The sequence below is a fragment of the Habropoda laboriosa genome, unplaced genomic scaffold, assembly GCF_001263275.1.
Source record: "Habropoda laboriosa isolate 0110345459 unplaced genomic scaffold, ASM126327v1 scaffold34, whole genome shotgun sequence".
Taxonomy (NCBI): domain Eukaryota; kingdom Metazoa; phylum Arthropoda; class Insecta; order Hymenoptera; family Apidae; genus Habropoda; species Habropoda laboriosa.
This window is the reverse complement of record NW_017100142.1, coordinates 946,558-971,746: the sequence shown is the minus strand read 5'-3', so window position 1 is coordinate 971,746 and position 25,189 is coordinate 946,558. Positions and strand designations below refer to the sequence as shown.

The window sequence follows — 25,189 nt, the reverse complement described above, 5'->3', positions numbered from 1 at the left end:
TCTTTTTATCGAAATTAACCAAGGAGAAACATAATCCGTCAGAGTATGCTACCGTAAATTACAGAGGAGATTGAATAAAAAAAAAAGATAAGAAGAGAGAATCTCTGTCTTCAGATTACTATAACACATACTCACATAGGTTTCGTAAAAGTTGCCTATGGAAAACTTAAGGGACATCTTCGATTCACGATACTGCTAGTTGCACTTTCCTTTTTCTTTCACTAAATGACCGTCCTGCTAGTCGAACGCGAAAGCTTCTCTCTCCCCTATGCGGTTTCGTTTCGATTTAATTAGTTTGGCTACACTGTGTGATTAATCAGACTAAATCAAGAGAGAAAGAGAAAGAGTAAAAGGGAGTACCTGAAATGAACCGAGAGGAAGAGAGTGTACGTAAGTTTGATTTAAATTAGCAACCTATAGCGCGAAAGGTTAGTCAATCGTAGTTTTAAGACTGTGCCGTTCTAGTGACTCATTTATCTCGATTTACACGATCCTAAGAAAGTGCGTACATATCTGTCAAATGGATATGCAGATTGGCAATATTAATCCCCTGTTCAAATCGTCAAGATTTGTTCTATCGACAAGATCGATGATCGTTAACAACGATTGCCCGTTTGAATGTCGAACTGATCAGCGAAGGAAATTAAAAGTAATTTCCATGTAAAATTCATTTCTTTATTTATCATTCTTTACAAAAATAGTGATGTAATAACGTAAATCTTTCGAGAAATATAAAACAATTCATGAATATTCCTGGCTAATAGCTTTACTAATTACCATTCGGCGAATTTCACTGGTACCAGCACCAATTTCGTATAATTTCGCATCTCTTAAAAACCTTCCAGTAGGATAATCATTTACATAACCATTGCCGCCTGAAAAGTTGTATAAATTTAAAGAAATTTTTCAAATCAATAAACACCTGTCAAACGGGTGATTAAATCGTGAATAATTTACCAAGTATTTGAATGGCATCTAACGCAGCGTTTGTCGCACATTCAGCGATGTAAAGTATCACCGCGGCACAATCTTTCCCACTTATGTGTCCTGCATCGCAACACCTAGCTACAGAGTACAAGTAATTTCTGCAGGCGCTTAAATTCGTATACATATTTGCAATTTTCTCCTAAAATGTGAACAACTGTTTTAATATTTGAAATTTTGTAATACAACATTTACGTGACAGAACTACAATTTCATACTTGTATCAGTTGAAATTCTGCTATACGTTTTCCAAATTGTTTCCTCGTATGAGCATAGTCGAATGCCACGTCGCAACATGCCTGGAGAATCCTAATATATAACATATCGCGATGTATAATTGTTCGTTAATCTTAATATTATGTTGTACTTTAATAAGCGGAGAATTTTACCCTAAAGGACCTGCTGCTAAGGTTGCTCGTTCCAAATCTAAACCACTAAATTATAAAGTTCGATGGTAAGGTAAGTACAGTATTAATAATATTTAATATGTAATGTGAAGAGAAAGTTACCAGGAACTTTACAATCCTCGAATACAAGTTCGCCAGTGTTTGAACCCCGCATACCGAGTTTGTCCAATTTTTCACCTGTATCGAAACCTTCGAAACCTCGTTCCACGATAAATGCGGTAACACCGTGTTGCGGTTTAGCCGCATTTGGATTCGTTTTTGCATAAACGACAAGAACGTCAGCATCGGGACCATTTGTGATCCAAAATTTATGACCGTTCAAAATGTAATAATCGCCTTTTTTCTCAGCTCGCAATTTCATAGAGACTACGTCAGATCCGGATGTCGACTCTGACATCGCGAGTGCTCCAATATGTTCTCCGCTACACAGCTATAAAATACCTAAATGAATGCATAGGTGTATACCAAGTAGGACACATGTATGTAGCAAGATATCTGTCAAGTATACATTTACCTTTGGTAGATATTTCTGCTTCTGTTCTTCCGTCCCATTTCTGTGAATCCTCTATAGCGATAATATGATCTAGATATGTACCTCCTGTACCGCCATATTCGGGTTTTACTGTTATTCCTAATAACCCCAGTTGACCAAGTTTCTTCCAAAACTCCTGAAAATAATTTTCAAATAATGCATACCTATAATCGAAATAACATTACGTATTTCCTCGAATGTTTCCTCGCTCTTACCCTCAGTTCATCGAAATTATTTTTCTTATCGATCTCAGCGGCTTTCGGAGCAAGTTCTTTTTGTGCAAAATTGAAAACCAATTGTCGAAGCTGTACAGAAAATAATTTGCTTTTAATTGTTAAGCTTGACGACATACAGTAACCTAATTCTGTTACAATTTTACTTACTTCTTTCTGTTCTTCGTTTAATCCGAAGAGATTATCATCTATCTTGTAATATTGTGAAGAATATCTTACGTGAAATTTATTGTTTAATCTCGAAAAATTTTGTAAAAGTGATCTCGCGAACTTATGAGTATAAATTTTCATTTTATAAAGTTCTAATATTTTCCACAATTGTACGTAATAATTCAGTGCTCGATGTTAGCAGTTAAAAAACGATGTAAATATACTTACTGATTGCTACAGCGCTATTAAGTGATAAGATTTATCGTTCAAATGAACGTACATATGCACGTATTTGCTACATTTATTACGCAAAAAGTTGATTCTTTATAAACGATAATACATTACAAATAATAGAAGCAGTCATAAATAAACGTTAATGGAACTTTGATATAAATATTTTTATGTTAATAATGATATTTTGTAGATACATGTAATGTTCATTAAGTTGTTAAAATAATTTGTTATTCGTTAACACATTAAGGAAAGTGTCTAATTATTTGTATAAAAGATATAAATGAAAATATACGTTTATGTAGTACACGATATACAAAATATAGAATAATACATGCTTTCTCCTACAAATAATTTATTTAAGGAATCTAACACGTGTTATGTGTCATATGTTACGTACACAGTATGTTATGCGTACAATCAATTGTATCAAATGTAACTTTTTTTAATCGTAGTTTTATAGATACGATAAAATGCATATATATCTTATTATTTGTATATCATTTCCCTTCATTTCCTCCTGTTCTATTAACTATTAATATATGTATACCTATACTATTTTATATGCATGTGCAAGATTACCGCGAAAATAATACGACGCAAAACAGGTTAAGAAGATGTAGCAGTGAAATTATCTCTCAGTTCACTTTTTGTCATTTCTATATGATAAGTTTATATTTTTTAGAAATAAAAAAAGATGGGGGAAATGAAAATTAATACTTACGATAGTATTAAATCGGAACAAAAATATAACAAAGTAGTAAAGCACATTCAGGTAAGAGAAAGGTTAAAATTTGTGTCATTTATTCCGCTAAATTTATTGTAAAGTGAATAATTATAGCAACACCTTTTTACAGGATAAATGGAAACTTGTACCTGCTTTTCTGCAAGGAAAAGGACTTGTCAAACAGCACATTGATTCTTTTAATTATTTCATAAATGTGGAGATCAAGAAAATTGTAAAAGCAAATGAGAAAGTACTTAGTGATGCTGATCCTTTGTTTTATGTAAAGTAGGTATTGTTAATTTATATGTAAATATGTTTTTACATTATTTATTGTACACGTATTTTTTTATAGATATTTAAATGTTCATGTTGGTTCACCTGATGTCGAAGAAGGTTTTAATGTAACACGTTCTACTACTCCACATGAATGCCGTTTAAGAGATTTAAATTATTCTGCTCCGATTACTGTTGATATTGAGTATATAAGAGGTCACCAACCAATAATTAGAAATAATTTATTAATTGGAAGGTATAAGCATTATTTGAAACATATTTGAAATGTTATTAACTAGACAAGATAAACTAAATTAGCTAGTCTTTTTCAGAATGCCTATTATGTTGAGAAGCTCAAATTGTGTATTAACTGGGAAATCTCATTTCGAATTGGCAAAAATGAACGAATGTCCACATGATCCTGGTGGTTATTTTATAATAAATGGCCAGGAGAAAGTAATTCTAATACAAGAACAAATGCTTAGAAACAGAATTATTTTAGAAGAGGACAGTAAAGGTCATATTGTAGCATCTTGTAACAGTTCTACTCATGAAAGAAAAACTAAAACTAACATAGTAGGTAGAGGAGGAAGGTATTATATGAGGCATAACATTTTTCAAGATGTAAGTTTAACATAATTATGCGCTGAAATTTTTCATAATATTTCACAAACTTTAAATATGTTATTAGGATATACCCGTGACAATAATATTTAAAGCAATGGGAATTGTGAGTGATCAAGAGATTATGCAACTAATTGGTACAGAGGAAGAATTTATGAAAAAATTTGCACCCAGCTTAGAAGAATGTCATGTTCTAAATGTGTTTGCTCAAAATCAAGCATTAAGGTTCCTCAGTAATAAGAGGAAACAGAAAAGATTTTCCGTCATAAAATCTAGCGTCACGGACGAAATGAAGGATACATTAGCAACCAATGTTTTATCTCATGTTCCTGTTGTAGATTTTAATTTTAAAATGAAAGCAACTTATATTGCTTTAATGATTCGTAGAGTTATGAAAGCACAGTCTGATGGAAAGCTTGTTGATGATAGAGATTATTATGGTAATAAGCGATTAGAACTAGCTGGGTCTTTGCTATCTTTGATGTTTGAAGATTTATTTAAAAGATTTAATTGGGAGTTAAAGCAAATTGCTGATAAAAATATACCGAAAATTAAAGCTGCACAATTTGACATTGTAAAACATATGAGACAAGACCAAATTACCAATGGACTAGCTTTTGCCATATCATCTGGCAATTGGACCATTAAACGATTTAAAATGGAACGTCATGGAGTTACTCAAGTCTTATCTAGACTTTCTTATATTTCGGCACTTGGTATGATGACGCGAGTTAATTCACAGTTTGAAAAAACTAGGAAAGTATCCGGCCCTCGATCTTTGCAACCATCACAATGGGGTATGTTGTGTCCCAGTGATACTCCTGAAGGTGAAGGTTGTGGTTTAGTAAAAAATTTGGCTCTTATGACACATATTACTACAGAAATTGATGAAGAACCAATTATTAGATTAGCATTTAACTTAGGAGTAGAAAATGTTAATATACTTGGCGGAGAAGAAATCAATAATAGATACGTTTACATGGTATTTTTAAATGGTAATATTCTGGGTGTAGTGAAGAACTACCAGAGACTAGTAAATGTTTTCAGGTTACTGCGTAGAAAAGGTCTCATAAATGGTTTCGTTTCTATATACACACAACACCAACATAGATGTATTCAAATTAGTTCCGACGGAGGACGACTGTGCAGACCCTATATTATTGTACAGAATGGTGAACCTCTTGTACAAGATGAGCATATAAAGTTCCTTGAACAAGGAGTACGAATTTTCGAAGATTTCTTACAAGACGGTTTCATAGAATATTTAGATGTAAATGAAGAGAATGATAGTTCCATTGCATTTAACGAAACGCAAATTAGTGAAAAGACAACGCATTTGGAAATCGAACCATTTACATTACTTGGAGTTTGCGCTGGTTTAGTACCATATCCGCATCATAATCAAAGTCCAAGAAATACGTATCAATGTGCTATGGGAAAACAAGCAATGGGAACTATTGGTTATAATCAGCGCAATCGGATTGACACGTTGATGTACAATTTAGTCTATCCCCAAGCACCGATGGTAAAATCCAGAACAATAGAATTGATAAATTTTGATAAACTACCTGCTGGTCAAAATGCAACAGTAGCCGTTATGTCTTATAGTGGTTACGATATTGAAGATGCTCTTATTTTAAATAAAGCCTCAATTGATAGAGGATTTGGAAGATGTTTGATATATCGAAACGCGAAATGTACATTAAAAAGATACGCTAATCAGACATATGATCGGATAATGGGTCCATTGATTGATTCTAATACAAAGAAATCTGTTTGGAAACATGAAATAATCGATAGCGATGGAATTGCTGCACCTGGAGAAATGGTGGAGAATAGAAAGGTCCATATTTTAAAGATTAATACTTACTCTAATAAGCAAATACATGAAGTTTATGCAATAGAAATAATCTGCATTTGATTTTCTCCTATAGGTAATGGTAAATAAATCATCGCCTGCCGCAAATATCGGTCCAGTAAATTCTGGTAACGTTCAAACACAAACAGAATACAAAGATGTACCAGTTGTTTTTAAAGGTCCTGTTCCTGCTTATGTTGAAAAAGTGATGATTTCCAGCAATGCAGAGGATGCATTTCTAATTAAATTATTATTAAGACAAACTCGCAGGCCTGAGATAGGTGATAAATTTAGCAGTCGCCACGGGCAGAAGGGTGTAACTGGTACGTCCTTGAATACTTTGACAATTCATTTTATAAATACATTTTATCACTGTTTATTCTTGTGTGCAGGATTAATTGTGGAAGAGCAAGACATGCCGTTTAACGATTTTGGCATTTGTCCTGACATGATTATGAATCCGCACGGTTTTCCTTCGCGTATGACAGTCGGGAAATTAATAGAATTGCTTGCTGGAAAAGCTGGTGTTATAAAAGGAGAATTTCATTACGGCACAGGTATGTTTACAATAAATTACTTTGGAATAATTTTTAAAGCAGTAATTTGTAATAACAATTTTTATTTAGCATTTGGAGGTTCAAAAGTTGAGGATGTCTGTGAAATATTGGTGAAGCATGGTTTCAATTACTTGGGCAAAGATTTCTTTTACTCTGGTATTACAGGGGAACCATTGCAAGCGTATATATATTCTGGACCAGTGAGTTGAAAATATTCTAATCTTTAATTTCAAGTTAATTCAATATATAGATTATTTTATGGATTTACTTTAAAAAAACAATAAAAAAAAAAAAAAACAGGTGTATTATCAAAAACTAAAACATATGGTACAAGATAAAATGCATGCTCGTGCTCGAGGACCGAGAGCTGTATTAACGCGTCAACCAACAGAAGGTCGTGCCAAAGAGGGAGGTTTACGATTAGGTGAAATGGAGCGAGATTGTTTAATTGGATATGGTGCTAGTATGATGTTGATAGAGAGACTCATGATATCCAGTGATACATTCGATGTTGATGTATGCAATAAATGCGGTTTGATGGCATATAGTGGATGGTGTCACAGTTGCCGTTCCAGTTCGTGTGTTTCTACAATTTCCATGCCCTACGCTTGCAAATTACTTTTCCAAGAACTTCAGTCGATGAATATCGTACCTCGTTTAACATTAAAAAACTATTGCGAATAATTTTATACATTTAAAGTAACTTATACATTATTAAGGTCTATACAATTTATATATTTCGTTATTCATAAAAGTGTATGAACTAGTTTTTCATTGGAAGACTGTAATGCACAATATATATGCAATATATTAGAGGATATCATGGTTATCGGTAGTATATATATATACATATATATGTATATACTATTTTTTTTTTAACAATTTAATTTATTCACGAGAAAGACTGAGCAAATAAACGAATTTCTGGATTTTCAATGAAACGTTTGCTTTGTATTAAACATAATTCGATTCTTCTTGCAAATTGAGAGTCCTTGTTTTGGCATGCTAGTGAATATTTTTAAAATGATTATTATCTTTTTTTATATCGTTACCCAAGGAAATTATTTAAATAAATACCTTGGGAGTATTCATATGTTTTGAGTAGAACACTATGTAAAGTATTCACAGTTTTCTCAATGGCAGCTTCCATATTATCTTCCAAATATGTGTGAGCTAAAAATAGGGCAGCAAAAAGATCACCAGAACCTGTGAAATTAGTTGGTATTTTTGGAATGTCGATCTTTATCAGTTTATTATCTGTAATCAAAATGAGTTAGATATATTTTAAAAAATTTGATTTATTTCAAATATTAATTTCATTGTTTTATTACCTTTGGTTGTACTAAATACTGCTGTTAATTTATCATCAATATCTGTTGATGAGATTGCTACTGTTCCAGGACCAATATTATGCAATTCTTTTATAGCATTTTTTAATTCAGACATTGTATTGACCTTGATATTACTTAATAATCTAAGGGCAAAACAATTAACGAGATGTCAGTTGTATTTGTTTTGTGAAAATTACTTGTAAAATTGTAAAACTTACTCCAATTCAAATTGATTTGGTACTACAATATCTGCCAATGGTACTATTTCATTTCTATAAATTTCCTTTAGTTCTTCAGGTACGTACATTTGTCCATTATCTCCCATAACAGGATCACATACTTGCATTAATAAATTCATGATTAATATGAGATTGTATTTTTAATTATTATTCCAGATTTTTATATCTATTTACCATATATGAGATTAGGATTTTTGCTTTTTAGTAAGCAGACCACCTCTGCTATCTTTTTCAGAAATGAGACAGAACCAACATATCCAGTCAACAAATGAGTATAATCATGCAAGTCATTACATATCAAACCATCTATTAAATCCTCTAAGAAATAATCATAAATAACATACAATGCAGAAATAATTAGTTTTAGATAGCTATTCCTTTTATCTTTTATATTTGTTACAAAATCTTTCTTACCTAAATCTTTATCATTTAATACCTGACCTTTGAAGACCTTATATCCTGTATGATTGGAAAGTTGAACAGAATTAATTGCATCTATTTCAAATCCTAACAGCTAAACAAAAAATGTTATTATTGTATATTTTTTATTATATACCAAAACATTTATAAATCATTTTTCAAAATGCTACATATTATTAGATATTACTTTAAATATTTTCCTCTTCGAAAAAAAATGATGCATATAATTCTATGGGCGCATTAATTTTTAAAATTGTGAAATGAATATGCGTTAAATGAAAATAGGTCTCGAAGTTTCAAGATATGGGTACTTAACTGAATAAATATGATAAGGTGATATCTATCATACAACGCGTTCCGTAGTATAATTTAACAATATGAACGATGTGTTCACCTGTAAGGGGAATGTTGCACTTTTATTGCCAACGTACCCCGACACTACGTGACTTTGTATTGACAGAATTCGTGGTGGTTTTTTCGAGACCATGTTGATTAGGGGATACACAAACACACTTTACAATTCATAAAATACGATCAGCTGCTTCGCTGGCATTATTATATATAATTCCATGTACAGACGTGGCGACCTCTAAAAAGTTCGTTATCAGTAAATTGTCATTCGCCGGGAAATTACAAATTAGCGACCTGTTTCCGGCTTTCAATAATATTTATTGTAAATTAGAGCATAATTATATGTACTAAGTAGATCAAACTTGATGTATATGATAAATGTTTAATTGCATCAACATTACCAATATGTAGATAATAACATAAAGCTTCAACTTCATTTGAAGTACTTTCACCATAGAATAATTCACGTTCCTTATTAAATAAAAATATAGATGATTGTTTATAACTATTGGAAGTCTTAAATAAAAGTATCGTAAGGTATAACATAATAAAACGGGCTTAATATACTATTGTAGCATTGAATTAACCATTGTATTCAATAGATTAGTCAGAAATTGTTTATAATTTTTATTAAAAATTAGAAAAATTAATGTTCTTTCGCATGAATTACAGATGGACGTTCCAGAAATCAAGGAAAGGACTTGTACATCAGCAAAAACGATGAAATGCAATTATTTATCAAAAGAACAATTATTTATTGTTGAATTAATGTACAAAATGTATATTACAAATGGTTACAATATTTCATTATTGTTTTACAGCATTTTACAGTCCATTTTCTTCTCCTTTACACACCAAATCCTTTTCCTTTTGCAAAACACCCATTGTTTAAACAATATTGCATTGCAAAATTTGAATAAATTAATGCCAGAAACCCCCAGGAATGCGTTTGTGTCCTTGGAGGTTCATCTGTAACTCATACGAAAGAACATTAACTTTTCTAATTGTTAATAAAAATTATAAACAATTTCACACTATTCTACTTAATATAATGGTTAATTCAATGCAAAAGTCGTATATTAAGCTGTTTTATTATGTTGTACCATAGAATACTTTTATTTAAGGCTTCCTATAATTATAAATTACCATCTAAACTGGAATTTAACAACGAGCACTATTTATTCGCCAACTAAAGTGCTTGAAAGTAAGCCAGAAACTGTATTTTACTGTCTACGTTATTAGTAATGTTAAAGCAATTAAGACTTGATTATAAGTATCCGTTAAATATAATATGGATGACGAGAATAGCAATGGCGGAGAGAGACAAGGAGACGAATAGCGGTAGACAAGGATAGCACTATAGCAATGAGTTAGACAAGGAAAGAAACAAGGGTAGACAAGGACAGAAAATTTTTAAAGGCCATCTCGCGTATGGTAACGGGAACTACGATTTTTTAATAGGAACACAGAATATAAACAGAGGTTTTAGACAAGGAAAGCACTAGTGTGCGAGAAGGACAGCGAGAGAACGTTTCCTATTGGTCCGCTGGCCGCCCAGCTCCACTTCCCACGCGCTGTATCAAGTCGGTCAGGGAAGGATCATCAGCAACTCCTTAATTGGGATGATTTTGTGAACTTTTAGGTTTAAAGAATGTAGCGTGGACTTTTAGCTACTTTCACATATAGTTTTTAATGCAATAGACCCCTTCGATAATTAGTTATTAACAATTTTAGTGCGTGACGTCGAGAACGATACCGCATACCGTCAAGTATCTTGACGGTTTTTCAATAATTTCATAGCTTTCTACTAAATTCTCGTGCAAGTAACTATACGAATCTGAAAGGCAACTCTTTCGGCTACATTCTCGTATAATATTTATTAACATATTCCCTCTAGTTTAATAGTTATTAAACATTCTTTGGAAGAGTATTACACCCGTCGCATTCAATCGTAACACGTTTTCGTTATTTCCATAGAAATGCGTGACTAATCATGCACTTTGACGTATGGAGAATGTAGAATGGACTTTTATTTATCTTCTGCAATTAGTTTGGTAACCGTAAGTGGTGTGGTTTATTAGATATTAGCAATTATTTGTAACAGTTGACGATACTCGAGTACGATAAATAGGGGACTGTCTCGTATAATGTTTAATAACTCCTAAACTAAACCGAATATGTTGATAAAAATTATATGAGAATATAGCTAATGGAGTTGCCTTTCAGATGAATACAATTAGTTGTATGAGAATTTAGGAGAGAACTCCGAAACTATTGAAAAACCGTCAAGATATGTGATATCGTTCCGATATCACGTACTAAAATTATTAATAACTAATTATCGTAAGGGTCTGGTACATTAAAATTTATATGAGAAACTAGCTAAAGGGATGATCTTTCGAATGCATATACGAAAGTGCATAAATTATTCGTGTAAAGTTGCAAAATTAATGAAAAACAAGCAGGATGTTTAGTATTCCGTATTACATTTGCCGACAACCCGTACTAAAATTGTTAATAACTAATTATACAGAGTGTTTAGGGAACTAAAAGCTATATGAGAAAGTTGCCGAAGGTCCAGACTTCATTCTTCAATTCTAAAAGTTCACAAAATCATCGTAATTATTGAGTTATTAATGATTTTTCCCTGACCGACTTGATTAGCCCGTGGGAGGTGGAGTATGGCGGCCCGCCAGCCAATAGGAAACGTTCTCTCTCTGTCCTTGTCGCACACTAGTGCGTTCTTTGTCTAAAACCACTGTTGATATTCTGTGTTCCTATTAAAAAGTCGTAGTTCGCGTCACCATACGGGAGATGGCGGGAGTTTGACTTTTCAAATTTTCCGTCCTTGTCTATCCCTATTGCTTTCCTTGTCTTATTAATTTCTTTAGTGCTATCCTCGTCATCCCTATTATATTTAATTGATACGTACATCTTATTGCTTGAACATTACTAATAATTTACATAGTAAAATACAGTTTATGGCATATTTTGAAGTACTTTAATTATAGAATAATCCATCGGAAACGTTGGGTGTAACATGAAAGTGGTAAGGGTCTTCTCGGCCCCCGTGCCGTGGACGGAAAGTTGCATCAGATGTTAAGTCTATCCTGTACCTCGTTTGTGCCTGTATCTTATCTATGGTATTGCAGTTTTGAATTCCTTATCAAAACTATTTTCACCTAATAAATCTTTTTTTATGAGAGCTCGTTAATTAGAGTGTACATTTTTCAATATATTTTTATCTCACGGTAACAACATTAATTATTTGTAAAACGCATTACAAACATAATGTTTTAATAATTACCGAAGAAACAAACTAATTGTTTTGTATGTTTGACGATAAGGGAATATGTAACATATCGATCGAGCTGCTTCGAAAAATTTTAGTGGATCTGGTTGCACATCTACATTAAAGTTATCTCATGATTTGTTTGCACAGCTAGGAAAAGTATGGCGACGTGGGAAGGTGGAAAATTTCGGGAGATCGGTTTTTTTAGGAAACTTTGATAACATTCTCGTGACACATGATCTTCAGGATTGTCTAGACGATAGTTTAGATTTAACTAACTTTGAAAAAGTTTATGAACAGAGTGCTGTGTTTGGTTATGAAAAGTATTCCGATGACGATACTCCGATTGACGAAAGACTATCTAATGACAATACTACGGAGTAAGATCACTCAAATTTTTCATGTTTTACCTCATCTGCATAATAAAAATGTCTCCCGCGCTAACTGTTTGTTGAGAAAGGGCAAACCAGTCGATAAGATATAAATTATTCATAACCTGTTCGTTCATATAGCAAACAGTATTTTGTATCCCATCCTTATAAGGATATAACACATTTTGAAATTAGGCCTGTAATTTTTGACATATTATATGTAAATTTATCGGACAAGTGTCAAATTGCCGTATCATGTAGATGATTTTTTTAAAATGTATTTAACTGTATAATATTTAACATTTATGTCTTATATTTGACAATTTATATTTATTACTAGGTCAATAAGTTTGTATAATTTATAACTGATGTTTTGCCACTAATATTTTGTCATTTGTACATATATAAAAGAGCAATGTCTGCATCGATAATGTTGCTAATATGTGTAATATTGGATATGTAATGTTGCTTTTTAATATTAAACATTTGATTAATTTATATTTGTTTTTTAATATTGACTAAAGGAACACAGTGTTAGTATGTTATAAATTTAGCTCAGTAGTCATAAGTAACAATAGATTCAACCATGTGTTACTCATACTTGGAATTACATGTCATGTGTTTATTAGTACAACAAACACGCGTCTTGTAAATTGAAAGTTTGAATTTATACTTCTGTAAATGAAATTCTAAAAAATGAAATAAGCAAATATACACACTCATACATGTATACATCTACATGTATACATATGCATCTACAAAGACATTATTATAGGTCAATACATCATACAATTAGCCCTCATGAAATTTATATGCGTATTCATTCTGGTCAAGATGATATTTCAACAAGTGAAACTTCACATGCAACGATTACAATTGAAAGCACAGTTCCAGATACAAACCAAAAACATATTGGTCGTTATACCTGTGAATACGAGGGTTGTAACAGAACTTACAGTACAGTTGGAAATTTACGCACCCACATGAAAACACATAAAGGTAAAGTTTTTTAAATATAACTCCTACTATGAGAAAAAGAGATATTATAGGCTTATAAATATCTTGTCTATCGTGGCATATTGTCATATATTAATTTTTACTAACTCTGTGTCAATAAAACACGTTTTAGTTACAGTATATCATAGTAATTTTATTTCATGCTCATAGCAGTGTAAAGCACTAGAATGAATATCTCATGATTGTTTATGTTATGGTTATTTGTGATAATATTGCATTATTATGTGCTTTGCATGTTGTGCTTACACTATAACATATACTAATCTATTCATTTCTTGTTTGCAATCTTGCTAAGATTGAAGGAAACAAGGTAAGCTTATGAAGTGCTATCATTGTTGTTATAAATCATGTTGTTAATGAATCAAAGCATATAGAGAATCTGTTTGTGCTTTACAAACTTTTTCTGTACACTCTTTATTCGTTATAAAATCACCGCTGGTATAAAGGGAACGCTTCGACCTGCATGGCTTTCAGATACTGCGAGCAATAGGTAGCCCAGCAAACTTTTTACGTGGAGGGAATTCTCAAAACTTTCAGGCGAGTATCGATTTAAATGTGCAGAACCAAGTTGCGGCAAGGCCTTTCTTACGTCGTACAGCCTTAAGATTCACATTAGGGTACACACAAAAGTGAAACCATTTGAATGCAAACACAAAGGCTGTGAGAAAGCATTCAATACCCTTTACAGACTGAGAGCTCACCAAAGACTTCACAGTGGTAACACATTTAACTGTGACGAGACTGGATGTGTTAAATTTTTCACTACTTTAAGTGATCTCAAGAAACATATTCGAACTCATACACAAGAAAGACCTTACAAGTATGTTCTTCGGTGTTTTTCAACCGATTTTCTTTTTCACTTAAGCATAAATAATTTTACTAATTTGTTAGATGTCGGGAACTGGGATGCGGTAAAGCATTTACAGCGTCGCATCATTTGAAAACACATAAGAGGACACATACGGGAGAACGACCTTATGTGTGTACCTTCGGAAACTGCAAACGATCGTTTACTACACCTCATAGTTTAAAGAGCCACTTGAAAACTCATAGGAGGTCGGTTAACAACGATGAAACGGTATGTTGAAGATCTTGTGCAACTGTTACATATCTTTCAATGTTTGTATTATGTTGTTATACTATTTTCTTATAGAAAAACGAGAGGAATCGGGATGATTACAGAAGCCAAAGAAATAACGAGATGTTGGAAGCAAAAATTGATGTTGACGAGATAACATCAAGGAATGCAAATGTGCCATGTTATACCATTATACCATTATTATCCTCTAGTAATGTAGAAAGTAAGGAAAGTATAGCTTATTTATCCATAGAAAATCCAAGTGATAAGTCAACTTCTACAAATGATATGATGAATATCTTAAGCCAAGACAGACTTAGCAAAGAACTTGATTATAACATTACTAGGAGAAATACAGAAAACAAAAATGAATCCGCAGATGTGACTGTTCTTTCATCGGAAAATATTATTATAAATAATTTTAGCGAACATACAATCAGTAATTTTAATAATAACGACGATTACGATAAATTTAAAATATTCAATCAGGTAAATGATTCAAATTTACAACGGGATCAAAATCAACAATATACTTCTAATCCTTCGACGGATGCTGAAGAGAGCAGGGCGAATAATATAAAAAAATTGAATTCGATGAACTTGGAACAAAAAATTATACAAGATGGGTTGCAGAACACTATTGCCCACATATCAGAAGAGACAGGGTTTACAAGTAATGTGCAACAATATGAAAATGGCACGACCATTGTTGAGAAAGGTTACAATAATGAACCGAATGTAAACACAATTGGTGAAAACAGTAACGCGACATTGTACAACGGTAATTCTGTTGCTAGTCATGTATCAAATATAATTAGTTCCTCTAACGAGACTCAACTGTTCGATAGTGAGATAGAAAATTTACCATTTATCAACGATAGTTTAAGAACTGGATCCCTTAACGAAGTTGAACAGTCGCTGAATTCTAACGTTGTTGCAACTACGCAGTCAGAGGCTATTGAACTCGCTATAGCGTCTGAGGAGGAAATACCTTCTCCTTGGACAGACGTTATGACATTGGCAACTCCATCCGCGTTGAGAAGGCAGTCTTGGTCAGAATTGAACGCTTTTCCAACGGCGGTTCATTCGTTGGTCGATCTAGTCGAACCAGAACCATATCCACTACAGATAGAAAGTCAGTTACAGCCGTTACAACAAGTGGATAACGTAAATTTGGTAGACGTAGAAACCATTGGTAAGTGTACCGAAGTTACACATTGTCAGAAGAACGATAACGATAACGATAACGACAACGATAAAGAAAGCGAAGATAGCTTAAAAATAAAAAAGAGTAGAAATATTCTGCAGGAGATCACGGCTGAAGCAGACATATGTAAATGTATCGATTGTAAATGTGATCACCTGGGAAATTGTCAAAATTGCTCAAGTAGTACAATTGCAGAAGTGAATAAAAAGCACGTGTCATCGAAAGTGGTAGATGATTTCGTATCTTGTTTGCAAAGCGAATGTTTTTGTGACAACGAGCCCGGTGGTTGTGGGTCTTGTTGTGTTGTGATTTGTTTGAAAACATTACAACAATTGCAAAAAGTATTCAATCGTAATTGTTGTAAATGAAATACCAGTTAACAAAAAACCAATGAAACAAATGGTTTACTAGTCATGCTGAAAGAAACATATTTTTGCATAAATATTCTATAAGGATTTGTTATTTATCACGATGTATAAAGTTTAGATTTAGCTACAAACGCAGTTTTTCTTATAAATATGAATTTTTAAAAGTTTTATCTAGGAGAAATTGAGAGTATGGGACTGTATGTACATACCTGTACTATATTTCAAGAGACTTTGTTATATAGATGCAATATGTAAATGTTATTATACATTTTACCGCGTGTCAATGTATTTGTAGATTTTTTTACTTAAAAATTTTTTCATTACACATTACTGTTGCATAGTTTATAGAGAGGAAAAGTTTTATCGCTGCATCACACGAAAGAATTATATGCCGATAGTAAGAGAGTAATGTCTATAAATGTGTGAATATAGAGATATATTTTCCAAACGTTATGCCAAATTTTGATATTTGTATATTAAATAAATGAACATAACATGCTTTTAATATACAAATATTATACAGATATCATTGTTATATATATATATATATATAAAAATGGTTGAACAATACCTGAATTTATATAATTTTTCGAGTCAATAATGTTTATCAATTTATGTGGTTTTAGAAGAAAGAATCGATTTATCTTAATCGAAGATATCGATTATGTGCGCGTGTGTGCAATGTACTAAACATGTTAATGGTTAAAAGAAATAAAATATTTATTGTTTAGCAATTGTCTTCTAATGTACAAAAATTAAGAAAAGAAAAAAAAAAAGTGATGTTTAACTTTTATTAGAGTGTGACAAGATATTTCTAAGAACTAATGCTAAATTGTTATTTGCTACTAAACGTGCATAGATTTGTAAATTGTTTGAAAAATTGAATCGCAACATTTGCATAATTGAAATGTGCAAAATTTTGAGACTGTTAGAAATATTTGTTAAACGCAGCAACAAAAATCGATGTACCCGAATACGTTTCACACGAGAATAATTTGTGTTACGAAATTTTACTAACATGTAATAAATTATTACATAAAGTTACGTATTGTTGTTATTTTCTTTTTGTGACGAAGTCAGTTATATGTACATATGTGTATGTATAACTTAATAATCTTTTTATTCTTACTGTATCCTCATACAGAAGCATGAGAGAAACACGGCAGATACATGCCCTAAAAAATTGAACAATACATAAAGTAATATTTTAACATATACACAATGTCTGTCCAATGTTTATTGCAAAGCGTTTACTAAGGCTTCTGCAACTTCAACCGCAATAGCTGCTTCAGCTTTGTCTTGATCAGACGACGCAGACGAAAGATCTTGTCTTCTTCTGCTAAAACCTACCAGATACGAATGTTTTTTTCAGTATTTTCAATAACATCCAGAATAACGCGAGAGCGTGGTATATTAAACAGGTACCTGTACAGTGTTGTTTTCATTTATAGTAACTGTCCCCGAAGAAACAAAAATTTTCTTGACATCTCCACTTTCTTCGTGTACTGTGACCACACCAGGTTTTAATACAGCCAATGTAGGAACATGTTTCGGTAAAATACCAAAACTGCCGGAAAACGATGGTACGTCTATTTGTTTGATTACAGTTTGATCATAGAACACCTGAAACAAGTTGAAATAAGCCGAGAAAATTTGAAGTTCGAAGGGGGACATGCATGTAAACGAGTGACATATTCATTCGCACCTGATTAGCTCCAGCAAACGTAAATATCATTTCATTGCTAACGGGTGCTGCGTCTGCGAAAGTTCTTCTTTGATTACGAGCATACCTTAAGAAAGGGCGTAAACTGCGTGCAAGGGTAGCCATTTTGACGTGCTACAATAAGAAAAAGACTATTTATTAAATTTTACGTAACGTTGTATGAAAATTTTGTGTAACATTTCGTTAATTAACAACAACCAGATGTGGTTACGTCACACTTCGAACTACATGTGTCGCCCATCTTTTATAACTGACCGCGTTAAAGAGGCAAGATATATGAAAAAGCAACTAAACATAGCTTTTCCGGCTGCAAGTTCAATAAGCTCGCTCTACCTGTATTTTAAATATCGTACACTGAACAATTAAGTTATAGCAACTTTCACAGATAGAAGTAGAACTTGGTGTCGGTCACTGTAGCACTTGGTAGACGAAATCAAATGCAAAGAATACCAATTCTATAGTGCAGACGAGAAGCAGGTTTGTATTACGCTCATACGATGGCGTTCGAAACAGAATGCTTCGGTAGTGCCCTCTTGATTTTAAATCAGTTGGTTTGAATAAAGGGGACACATTGTACGGAAGTGTAGATATTTAATAGTAAATATTTACTATTTAAATTTACATATTTCAATAAAAGATTGGTACTTTTCTAGTTACAAATGACGTTGCGATGCAAGGGAATAGATATCGAACAACGGAGAAAAAGAAATATAAAGTAACAATTTTATTTTAATATCTCGTCTACACACTAAGATAACAACGATCTTACATCTAAAATTTGAAAGCGTAGAAATGTAGATTTTAGTCTGCGTTTGTACCGATACTTTTAACGAACGATTATCAGATCGATGGTAAGCACAACCACACATTTCCTTCGTGAATATTTTCATCGGAATCGCTTGCGAAAGATTTGCGAAAGTAAGTATGTACAACTAACGATTAGAAAATTGGTCTGTCATCGAGAACTCAGAAACACAGTAAGGACAATTTTGTTGCTATTCGAAACTACTTATTCTAATTCCATATTTACAGTGAAAGGTTGGAAAAATAATCGAGGTATTTCGATCTACTATACGTATAGAGAAAAGCGTTCGGTCGTGAAAAAGACTGACCGACTCTAAGGCTATTTCATTGGCCCCGGTAAAAATGTACAAGGTGAACGATGTTCGACCTCGCGGACGACTTGGCTCACAGCTACGAGCAAACTGTCTTTCGTATCGAAGACAGTTACCTAATTGGTTCGTTTCAACTAAACGTCGATTCCGTCTGACGACGTGTCCGAAGTCTGTTCCACGTTCTCCTGATGCCTCGATCTCACGTGCCTCTCAAGGTCTCTCCTTCTAACCAACACTTTTCCGCACAGTTCGCATCTATAGGGCGTTTCACCGTCGGCGTGCAATCGAACGTGCTTGTTCAAATTGCTAGGATCTCCGAACGGTCGTAGGCAATACTTGCACTTGAGCGGTTTATAACCAGTATGGGTTCTGGAAACGGAACAGAGAGAAAAATAAGACAGTGAAATTGGAATCGAGCGAAAGATAGAGGCGAACGGACGTACGACGAACCTGATGTGAATCTTAAGCCCATATTTCCTCGAGTAGACTTTTCCACAGTAGATACAGAGGTGTCCTTGCTTCGATTTCCCAAGATTGCTGACTATCGTTTCCATGTGTGCGGCGTGTACGTCCGTGGAGAGCGGTGCAGCGGTCGTTTGAACGTTGTACGACGTCACGACGTTCTCGTCCCTCGTCAGCGGGCAGACATTGGCGAAGAAATTGCTTTGGTTCGCGTACGGCTTGAAAGCGGACTGCCTGTAACCCGTGTCTTTCCTCACGGGAGACACTTGCGTGGAGGAGTTGGGCGAAATTTGCGTGGAGGAGGAATTAGGCGAGGGTTGATTGGAGGAATTTGGCGAATCGTTGTTCGTCACGGAGGCACTGGAATCCATGGTCTCGACTATTATCGGGGATATCCTGTTGGGCGAAGTTTGCGGTGATCTGGTCAGTTCGAATCTGAAAGTCGATTGGGGGAAGAGGCTGAGAGACAGGCTCGGTCTCGGCGACAAACTGAACTCTTTCGCCAGCACGGACCAAAGATGATTAGCGTCCAGTCGATTGCACTTTAGGGCTAGGTGGATCTTCAAAGGATTTGGGTACTCGAACAGGTTGTTGCACATGTGGCAGATGTAACGGTTCTGACCTGAAACCCCGATACACACGTCCAGTCTTACTTAGCCTCTCAGTTTTGCAACTGATAGAAATATAGGCGTGGAGGATTATTTCTTTCTTTCTTTCTTTCTTACCTTGAATGTTGGACGGTGTGAGGAACGGCATGTTCAGCATAGCTAAAATATTCTCGGTGAACCACATCAGCAACGGTTCGCCTGGAGTTACGATTCTTATCGTCTTCAGCATCACTCCTTTCTCGGTGGTCATCAGAAGAACGTTGCAGCTTTGACAATCCTTGGCGAACGTGACGATTTTCAACCAGCAAGACGTACTCACGAGACCGTCCACGCAATACAGCCGACCTTCCGTTTCAGCAACCTCGACCTGTGTGCGACCAATCGATCAATCGAATATTCTTCCGAGAGAAGAGATTAGAGATTATACTTTCTACGCTACGTACATATTGTATCACCGATGTGCTCTTTTGGGACAGTTTGTTCACGTCGATGATCTCGGTGGAACAGTCCCTCCCGAGGACTCCAGCAGCCCTCACTATCGGTCTGCTTATGCACCCTTGCGTCAGAGAATTCCTTTCGAGGGCCTCGATGTTCTTCATCAGCGTATTTTCGGATATCACAGGGAACAAGATCGCTTTCGACGAATCCATATCTGCTTTACTCGGAACGTTGGAATTTTCACTTGGGCCGGTCCGTATCAAATGTTTTCACGATCATACCAGTTCTTCCTCTTGCTCTTCCTTTCTTCGGCTTGGAGGAATCGCGAAAGTCGATGATTGTAACACGATGTCGAGGTGTCAACTGAGTGCGACCTGTATTCCGCACGTGGCTTAAATATATTCGACGGACTCGTGCCCCGAATTGACTACTAGGGGGTTAGTTACCCGCTCCCCTCTACCTAGCTTGCACCCTGGCTCCGTCGTGGCGAGTATACGTGTAATTGTATTTAAAGAGCTGGCCAGGGGTAACTCAGCCCTCGTGGTTGCGATTCTCGAATCCTGATGCGCTACCAATCAGAGGGCGGGGTGTGGTGGTTAACTGTGGCTAACTGGGAGGGGATTGTACGGGTTTCGGCGAACAACATAGCGCAAGGTGTAACGTGCCGGCACCTCTCCTTTCCTTCTCTGAAATGTGACCGGCAATCGTTTGGCAAAAGGTATGATTTTTCAGGAATAGGTTTGAAGAAGAAACGTTTTCTAGCAGTTTGTCGTTTAACGATATCCCCGAGTGGTTGCGCGCGTCGATTATTTTCAAACTAATTGTCTCTCTCGATCTCGAGACACATTTCGGACAATAAAAGTGTCGGGGCTAATTGAACTTGTCTCGTTGCAGGTACAAGGGTGTAGTCGCGGATGCGTGACCGAGCCCGAGTATCCGCTATAGGAATGAGTAGTAAAAGGGCCGGGAGGACGGTGGTGGTTTTCTTGGCGCCGGATTGTCTGACCCATTTCAAGAGCTCGCTTTTAATACCTATCGGTTACACATTCTTCGCGGCTACCGGACCGTGACGTAGTTCTCGTAGTAAGATGCAGGAACCCTTCTTCTTTTTATTACTTATTACACGTCGTTTCGAACGTTACAGCGTTAAAAGCACAGGTCGCGCGCAGCCGTCACCAGGAGAGCCAGCCGTGGCGCGGCGTGGTTCGGTGTGTTTGATGGGGCTATAAAAGCCTCATGTGAAAGGACATTGTTTGGCTCAGCTGCAAACCAACGCGTCCTTCGAGTACGGGGGATGCTGTCGAAAGGTGCATCTGAATCAACGGTTGATTAGGAAATTAAGTGGCTCATTCTTCTCGCACGCGTGCGCAGATGAGCCGATACGAACGATATCGCCGAGGATTTCCGTAATCGTTCCTCGATCTCGACCTATGGAAATTTCCAATTTCGTTAATAGTTCGGAAAATACGTGGCTCGACGCACGTCCACCTTTTCAAATTGGAAAATGTCTCTCTACCTAGCGGGTCTAACGAGCCGCTGCTTAATCTTTGCTTCGCACAGTGTTCGCAGTTACGCGAAGGCTGCAGGTATCTCTTGTGCTAATTGCTAGTACCGATCGACTAATCGGAGAGTTACGTCGCTCCCCGAGCTAATACGCCGATCTTTATCTAATTCTCCTTTAAGGACTTCTAGCGTCATTATGCCGAAACTGAAATTTAAGGACGGAACTTGGTCGCTTCAGATAAAGGCATTACCCCGCTTAATGTTTCTACGATTGCCTGTCCTACATTTAAGCCACGTTAACGAAATTAAAAGGAAGGAGAACCAGCGAGGACGGCATGGTTCCTTCTTGGTGGATCTCCTCTATGGGTGAAGTGATTCATCCAGGGTGAATGGTGCCGGACCAGGGAATGACACGAGTGTTCACAAGCTGCACCATCCCTCGCACACCAACCCCTCTCCTGGTCCCTCGAAACTCGAGCACGAGTGTTTCGATGCGCAAGTGTTCCGAACCCCTTAAACGCCCTGGCCACGGCGGACATTCGCATCCAACCTTTTCCCAATCTTGCTTTCCCCCGTCCGCTAGTCGGATTATTCTTCTACCAGAAGTACGATTGCAATATTCTTCAATATTCTCTCTCGGGCAAATTTCAGTTTCTGCCCGCATCCGAGTTTGGGGTTCCACCCTCTGGTTGTCTCTTTCTAAAATCAGGGTGCATTGAAAGAACCGCGGCGAGCCAGCCAGCGAGCAAGTGTTCCTCCGTGACCAATGGGCCCTTGCACGCATGTGCGCGCTTCCCAATGCGATATTAATATCGCGATTATCATCTACGTATTATCGCCCCTCCCTCCGGTGCTCAACGTAAGCCAACAAAGAACGCCGTGTTGTGTTTGCCTTGCAAACCTTTCGTTTCCAATAACATTTCTCTTGGTCGCGGAGCTTTGGAAAATGTTACTTCGTCTGAATTGTAATAGTTGGGTTCGCATCAGGCAGGCGGCAAGTGTTTTCAGTAGGTGCAGCAGCGAAATCGAGGATGACTCGTGGGGGCCCCTTCCGACGTACGCAGAGACGTAACAAATCTTATTGTTCAGCGCCCCTTTACGAGATTCTACATAACGCAAGAAGGCTGAGTTATGGTTGGCTTTGCGGGGAGGTAATCGTAAAGGTGATTCGTCTCGGTTCTGCAAGTGTCAAAAGTCTGTCCCTAATAGCTCTTCCAACGAGACACTGGCTTATGTATTATTAATATTCGTCGGGAATCATCGGAGATAGGTACTGCTGGTTGCTCGCCAGTGCCGGATTTCGTTTCATTTACGAGGTTGTTCAATTAACAACGAAGATGCGTGTAAAGGCACGTTCCGATATGTGTTGCGTTGCGGTGAAAATTTCGTCGCTTCGGTCACGTGCCGCCGACATATTGCTCCTGTCCTCTCGAGGACTCTGTAACGCGACACGTGCCGACCGAATACATACCCTGCAACACCATTACGGACCAACCCTGTCCTCGGGTTCCTATTTACACATTAGGTGGCTACTGTTTGCTTCGTTTTAAGAGTCACAATTCATCGGGTCGCCTTCTCGTCTCGATATTCCTTTATCCTCCGATCGCGTTTGCCTCTCCCGTTGCTCATCGACGCCGATGCTCGGCCAGTGAAATTTCAGTCGAATAGGCAGAAAGGAGAGAGTCGCGCAGAAATGCAGGTGACACGGGTCACATGCTCGGTGGCTACCACCCTCCCCCTCTTCTTGAGTCTCCCTAAAACACGACTCACTTGGCACACAAGTTTTGCGCGCATAATGCGCGCGGTATCGTAGACGTGCCCTTCCCCCCACGCCTGCCTCCCCGCTTAATTTAATCCAATACAATATGGCCCCCCTCATCGCCGGAAGGGGTGCGCGGTTTAAGAGGGTGGGTGGCTTTTTAAAACTGTGCCGATCTCAATTCACCGTGAAACCTCATCCTATTATGATCGATCTAATCCTGATTGGGCCGGACAGGTTTTTTACTTTAGCGGTGTACCGAGGGTGGACAGGATTGAATATTTTCTGTTTCCTTTTTTCACCTCCGATGCACCTATGTCGAACGAGAGATGTGAAAACGAAGGTGGGAATTTTAAGAGTATGGAAACTTGAGGAATTTCCACTATTATCCGAACGCAGCAGACCGCGACGCCGTCATTACGATAGTAAAATAGTAAACACCTATTGAATGACTTCACCTGTACCCTTCCCGAGGGCAGGTACGTACAGGTCTAAAGTAATCTAATAAGTAGGAAGCCAAGTCGCGGGGGGCTGGTGCCGAAGGCGCCAGACTTTATTGTTAAATTGCCTTACCGTCTGCAGACGTCCTTTTTTGTAAAGCTGTTTCATTTGGAAACATTCATTTCGCTCCGTTCTTTTTTTCATTTAGTTTTACCGTTACTCTTTCTCAATTGTACTTTCCTCGATCGAGCAAAGAAGAAACAACCCCAGACGCATTTTTTCTGGCACATGGAGTGGCTTGAAGCGGAGGAGTAAATTTAGCGGCGCTTGTATTTTCGACTCTAACGATTGTTCTCTCAGCTGCGCTTCCGATAGATGCTTCCCCCGCAAGATAAACCAAGAACGTTAGAGACATCTTGGAAGATGTATCTTTCTAAATCCCGCGGGAAGTTCGTCAGACTTGTATTACGAAGAAAGAAAGAAAGAAAGAAAGAAAGAAAGAAAGAAAAGTGAACGATAAAAATATTCGAGGGATGAATATTAAATATTTCGTTTATTTGCATTACTTGAAACGTTCTTCGCGAAACTAGAAATATCTGCTCCGAATTGGAAATCGTATCACTCGTTGCTCCTCCTCCTCGGCTCGAGACAGTCGAACCTGTAAAAGATAATTAACAAATTTTCGACACGTCCGAAAATTGTACAGATCCGAAAAATACAGTGCTGTCTCCGTGTCTGACGAGCGATAAAAAAGCAAAGCAAAGAAGAAAACTAGCGCGATCGACTCTAGAAGAAATAATTAATTTCTGATGGATCACGGTCGTGTGGTAGTCGGTGTTTGCTGTGGGGATTGAAAACGTGGCGGCGGTGGCGGCGGGGGCGGGGGGGGC

At 36.4% G+C, this 25,189-nt stretch overlaps 7 protein-coding genes across 7 annotated transcripts in view; 2 read left to right on the top strand and 5 right to left on the bottom strand.

Annotated features, from left to right (window-relative positions):
* Positions 1-741: 741 nt before the first annotated feature.
* On the bottom strand, positions 742-2,447 carry LOC108572225 (isovaleryl-CoA dehydrogenase, mitochondrial). Its single transcript, XM_017934427.1, is given in 9 exon segments — positions 742-875; positions 958-1,126; positions 1,203-1,293; positions 1,374-1,422; positions 1,473-1,821; positions 1,906-1,949; positions 1,951-2,059; positions 2,139-2,228; positions 2,307-2,447. Coding segments are annotated over 9 exon segments (1,176 nt in total).
* A 673-nt stretch (positions 2,448-3,120) lies between these two features.
* On the top strand, positions 3,121-7,260 carry LOC108572074 (DNA-directed RNA polymerase III subunit RPC2). The gene is made up of 9 exons (XM_017934264.1): positions 3,121-3,312; positions 3,395-3,549; positions 3,617-3,793; positions 3,870-4,161; positions 4,229-6,004; positions 6,096-6,342; positions 6,412-6,576; positions 6,646-6,776; positions 6,877-7,260. The coding sequence occupies exons 1-9, from the start codon at positions 3,235-3,237 to the stop codon at positions 7,258-7,260; spliced, it is 3,405 nt and encodes a 1,134-aa protein (XP_017789753.1). The 5' UTR covers positions 3,121-3,234.
* Positions 7,261-7,468: 208 nt separating this feature from the next.
* LOC108571825 (pyridoxal kinase) lies at positions 7,469-9,069 on the bottom strand. Its single transcript, XM_017933969.1, has 7 exons — positions 8,961-9,069; positions 8,561-8,660; positions 8,321-8,464; positions 8,126-8,246; positions 7,908-8,050; positions 7,654-7,833; positions 7,469-7,581 (listed from the first exon to the last, which is right to left on the bottom strand). Exons 1-7 carry the CDS (start codon positions 9,051-9,053, stop codon positions 7,469-7,471), a joined length of 894 nt encoding a protein of 297 aa, XP_017789458.1. The 5' UTR covers positions 9,054-9,069.
* A 3,301-nt stretch (positions 9,070-12,370) lies between these two features.
* Positions 12,371-16,250, top strand: LOC108572247 (zinc finger protein 148-like). The gene is given in 6 exon segments (XM_017934450.1): positions 12,371-12,408; positions 12,410-12,589; positions 13,356-13,579; positions 14,135-14,417; positions 14,489-14,675; positions 14,751-16,250. Coding segments are annotated over 6 exon segments (2,412 nt in total).
* Positions 16,251-17,442: 1,192 nt separating this feature from the next.
* On the bottom strand, positions 17,443-18,436 carry LOC108572291 (ATP synthase subunit delta, mitochondrial). The gene is given in 4 exon segments (XM_017934494.1): positions 17,443-17,596; positions 17,636-17,873; positions 17,956-18,087; positions 18,307-18,436. Coding segments are annotated over 3 exon segments (471 nt in total). The 5' UTR covers positions 18,079-18,087; positions 18,307-18,436; the 3' UTR covers positions 17,443-17,486.
* A 786-nt stretch (positions 18,437-19,222) lies between these two features.
* On the bottom strand, positions 19,223-20,808 carry LOC108572487 (protein snail-like). The gene is made up of 4 exons (XM_017934739.1): positions 20,602-20,808; positions 20,276-20,525; positions 19,539-20,172; positions 19,223-19,457 (listed from the first exon to the last, which is right to left on the bottom strand). Exons 1-4 carry the CDS (start codon positions 20,806-20,808, stop codon positions 19,223-19,225), a joined length of 1,326 nt encoding a protein of 441 aa, XP_017790228.1.
* A 4,118-nt stretch (positions 20,809-24,926) lies between these two features.
* Positions 24,927-25,189, bottom strand: part of LOC108572407 (radial spoke head protein 3 homolog B) — a 3,704-nt gene continuing 3,441 nt past the window's right edge. Inside the window, 1 exon segment of the mRNA XM_017934648.1 lies at positions 24,927-24,957. The gene's annotated coding sequence lies outside the window, so the exon portion shown is untranslated.

Bases quoted from the DNA above. Each gene is read 5' to 3' on its own strand.
- LOC108572074 (XM_017934264.1), top strand. From the start codon at position 3,235: ATGGGGGAAATGAAAATTAATACTTACGATAGTATTAAATCGGAACAA. The intron at 4,162-4,228 runs GTAAGTTTAACA...ATATGTTATTAG, and splicing joins GGCATAACATTTTTCAAGAT to GATATACCCGTGACAATAAT. The intron at 6,577-6,645 runs GTATGTTTACAA...ATTTTTATTTAG, and splicing joins AGAATTTCATTACGGCACAG to CATTTGGAGGTTCAAAAGTT.
- LOC108571825 (XM_017933969.1), bottom strand. From the start codon at position 9,053: ATGGTCTCGAAAAAACCACCACGAATTCTGTCAATACAAAGTCACGTA. The intron at 8,247-8,320 runs GTAAATAGATAT...TATTAATGCAAG, and splicing joins AAATCCTAATCTCATATATG to TATGTGATCCTGTTATGGGA. The intron at 8,051-8,125 runs GTAAGTTTTACA...TTTTGCCCTTAG, and splicing joins CCAAATCAATTTGAATTGGA to ATTATTAAGTAATATCAAGG.
- LOC108572487 (XM_017934739.1), bottom strand. From the start codon at position 20,808: ATGGATTCGTCGAAAGCGATCTTGTTCCCTGTGATATCCGAAAATACG. The intron at 20,173-20,275 runs GTAAGAAAGAAA...TCGGGGTTTCAG, and splicing joins CACACCGTCCAACATTCAAG to GTCAGAACCGTTACATCTGC. The intron at 19,458-19,538 runs GTTCGTCGTACG...TTCCGTTTCCAG, and splicing joins GGGCTTAAGATTCACATCAG to AACCCATACTGGTTATAAAC.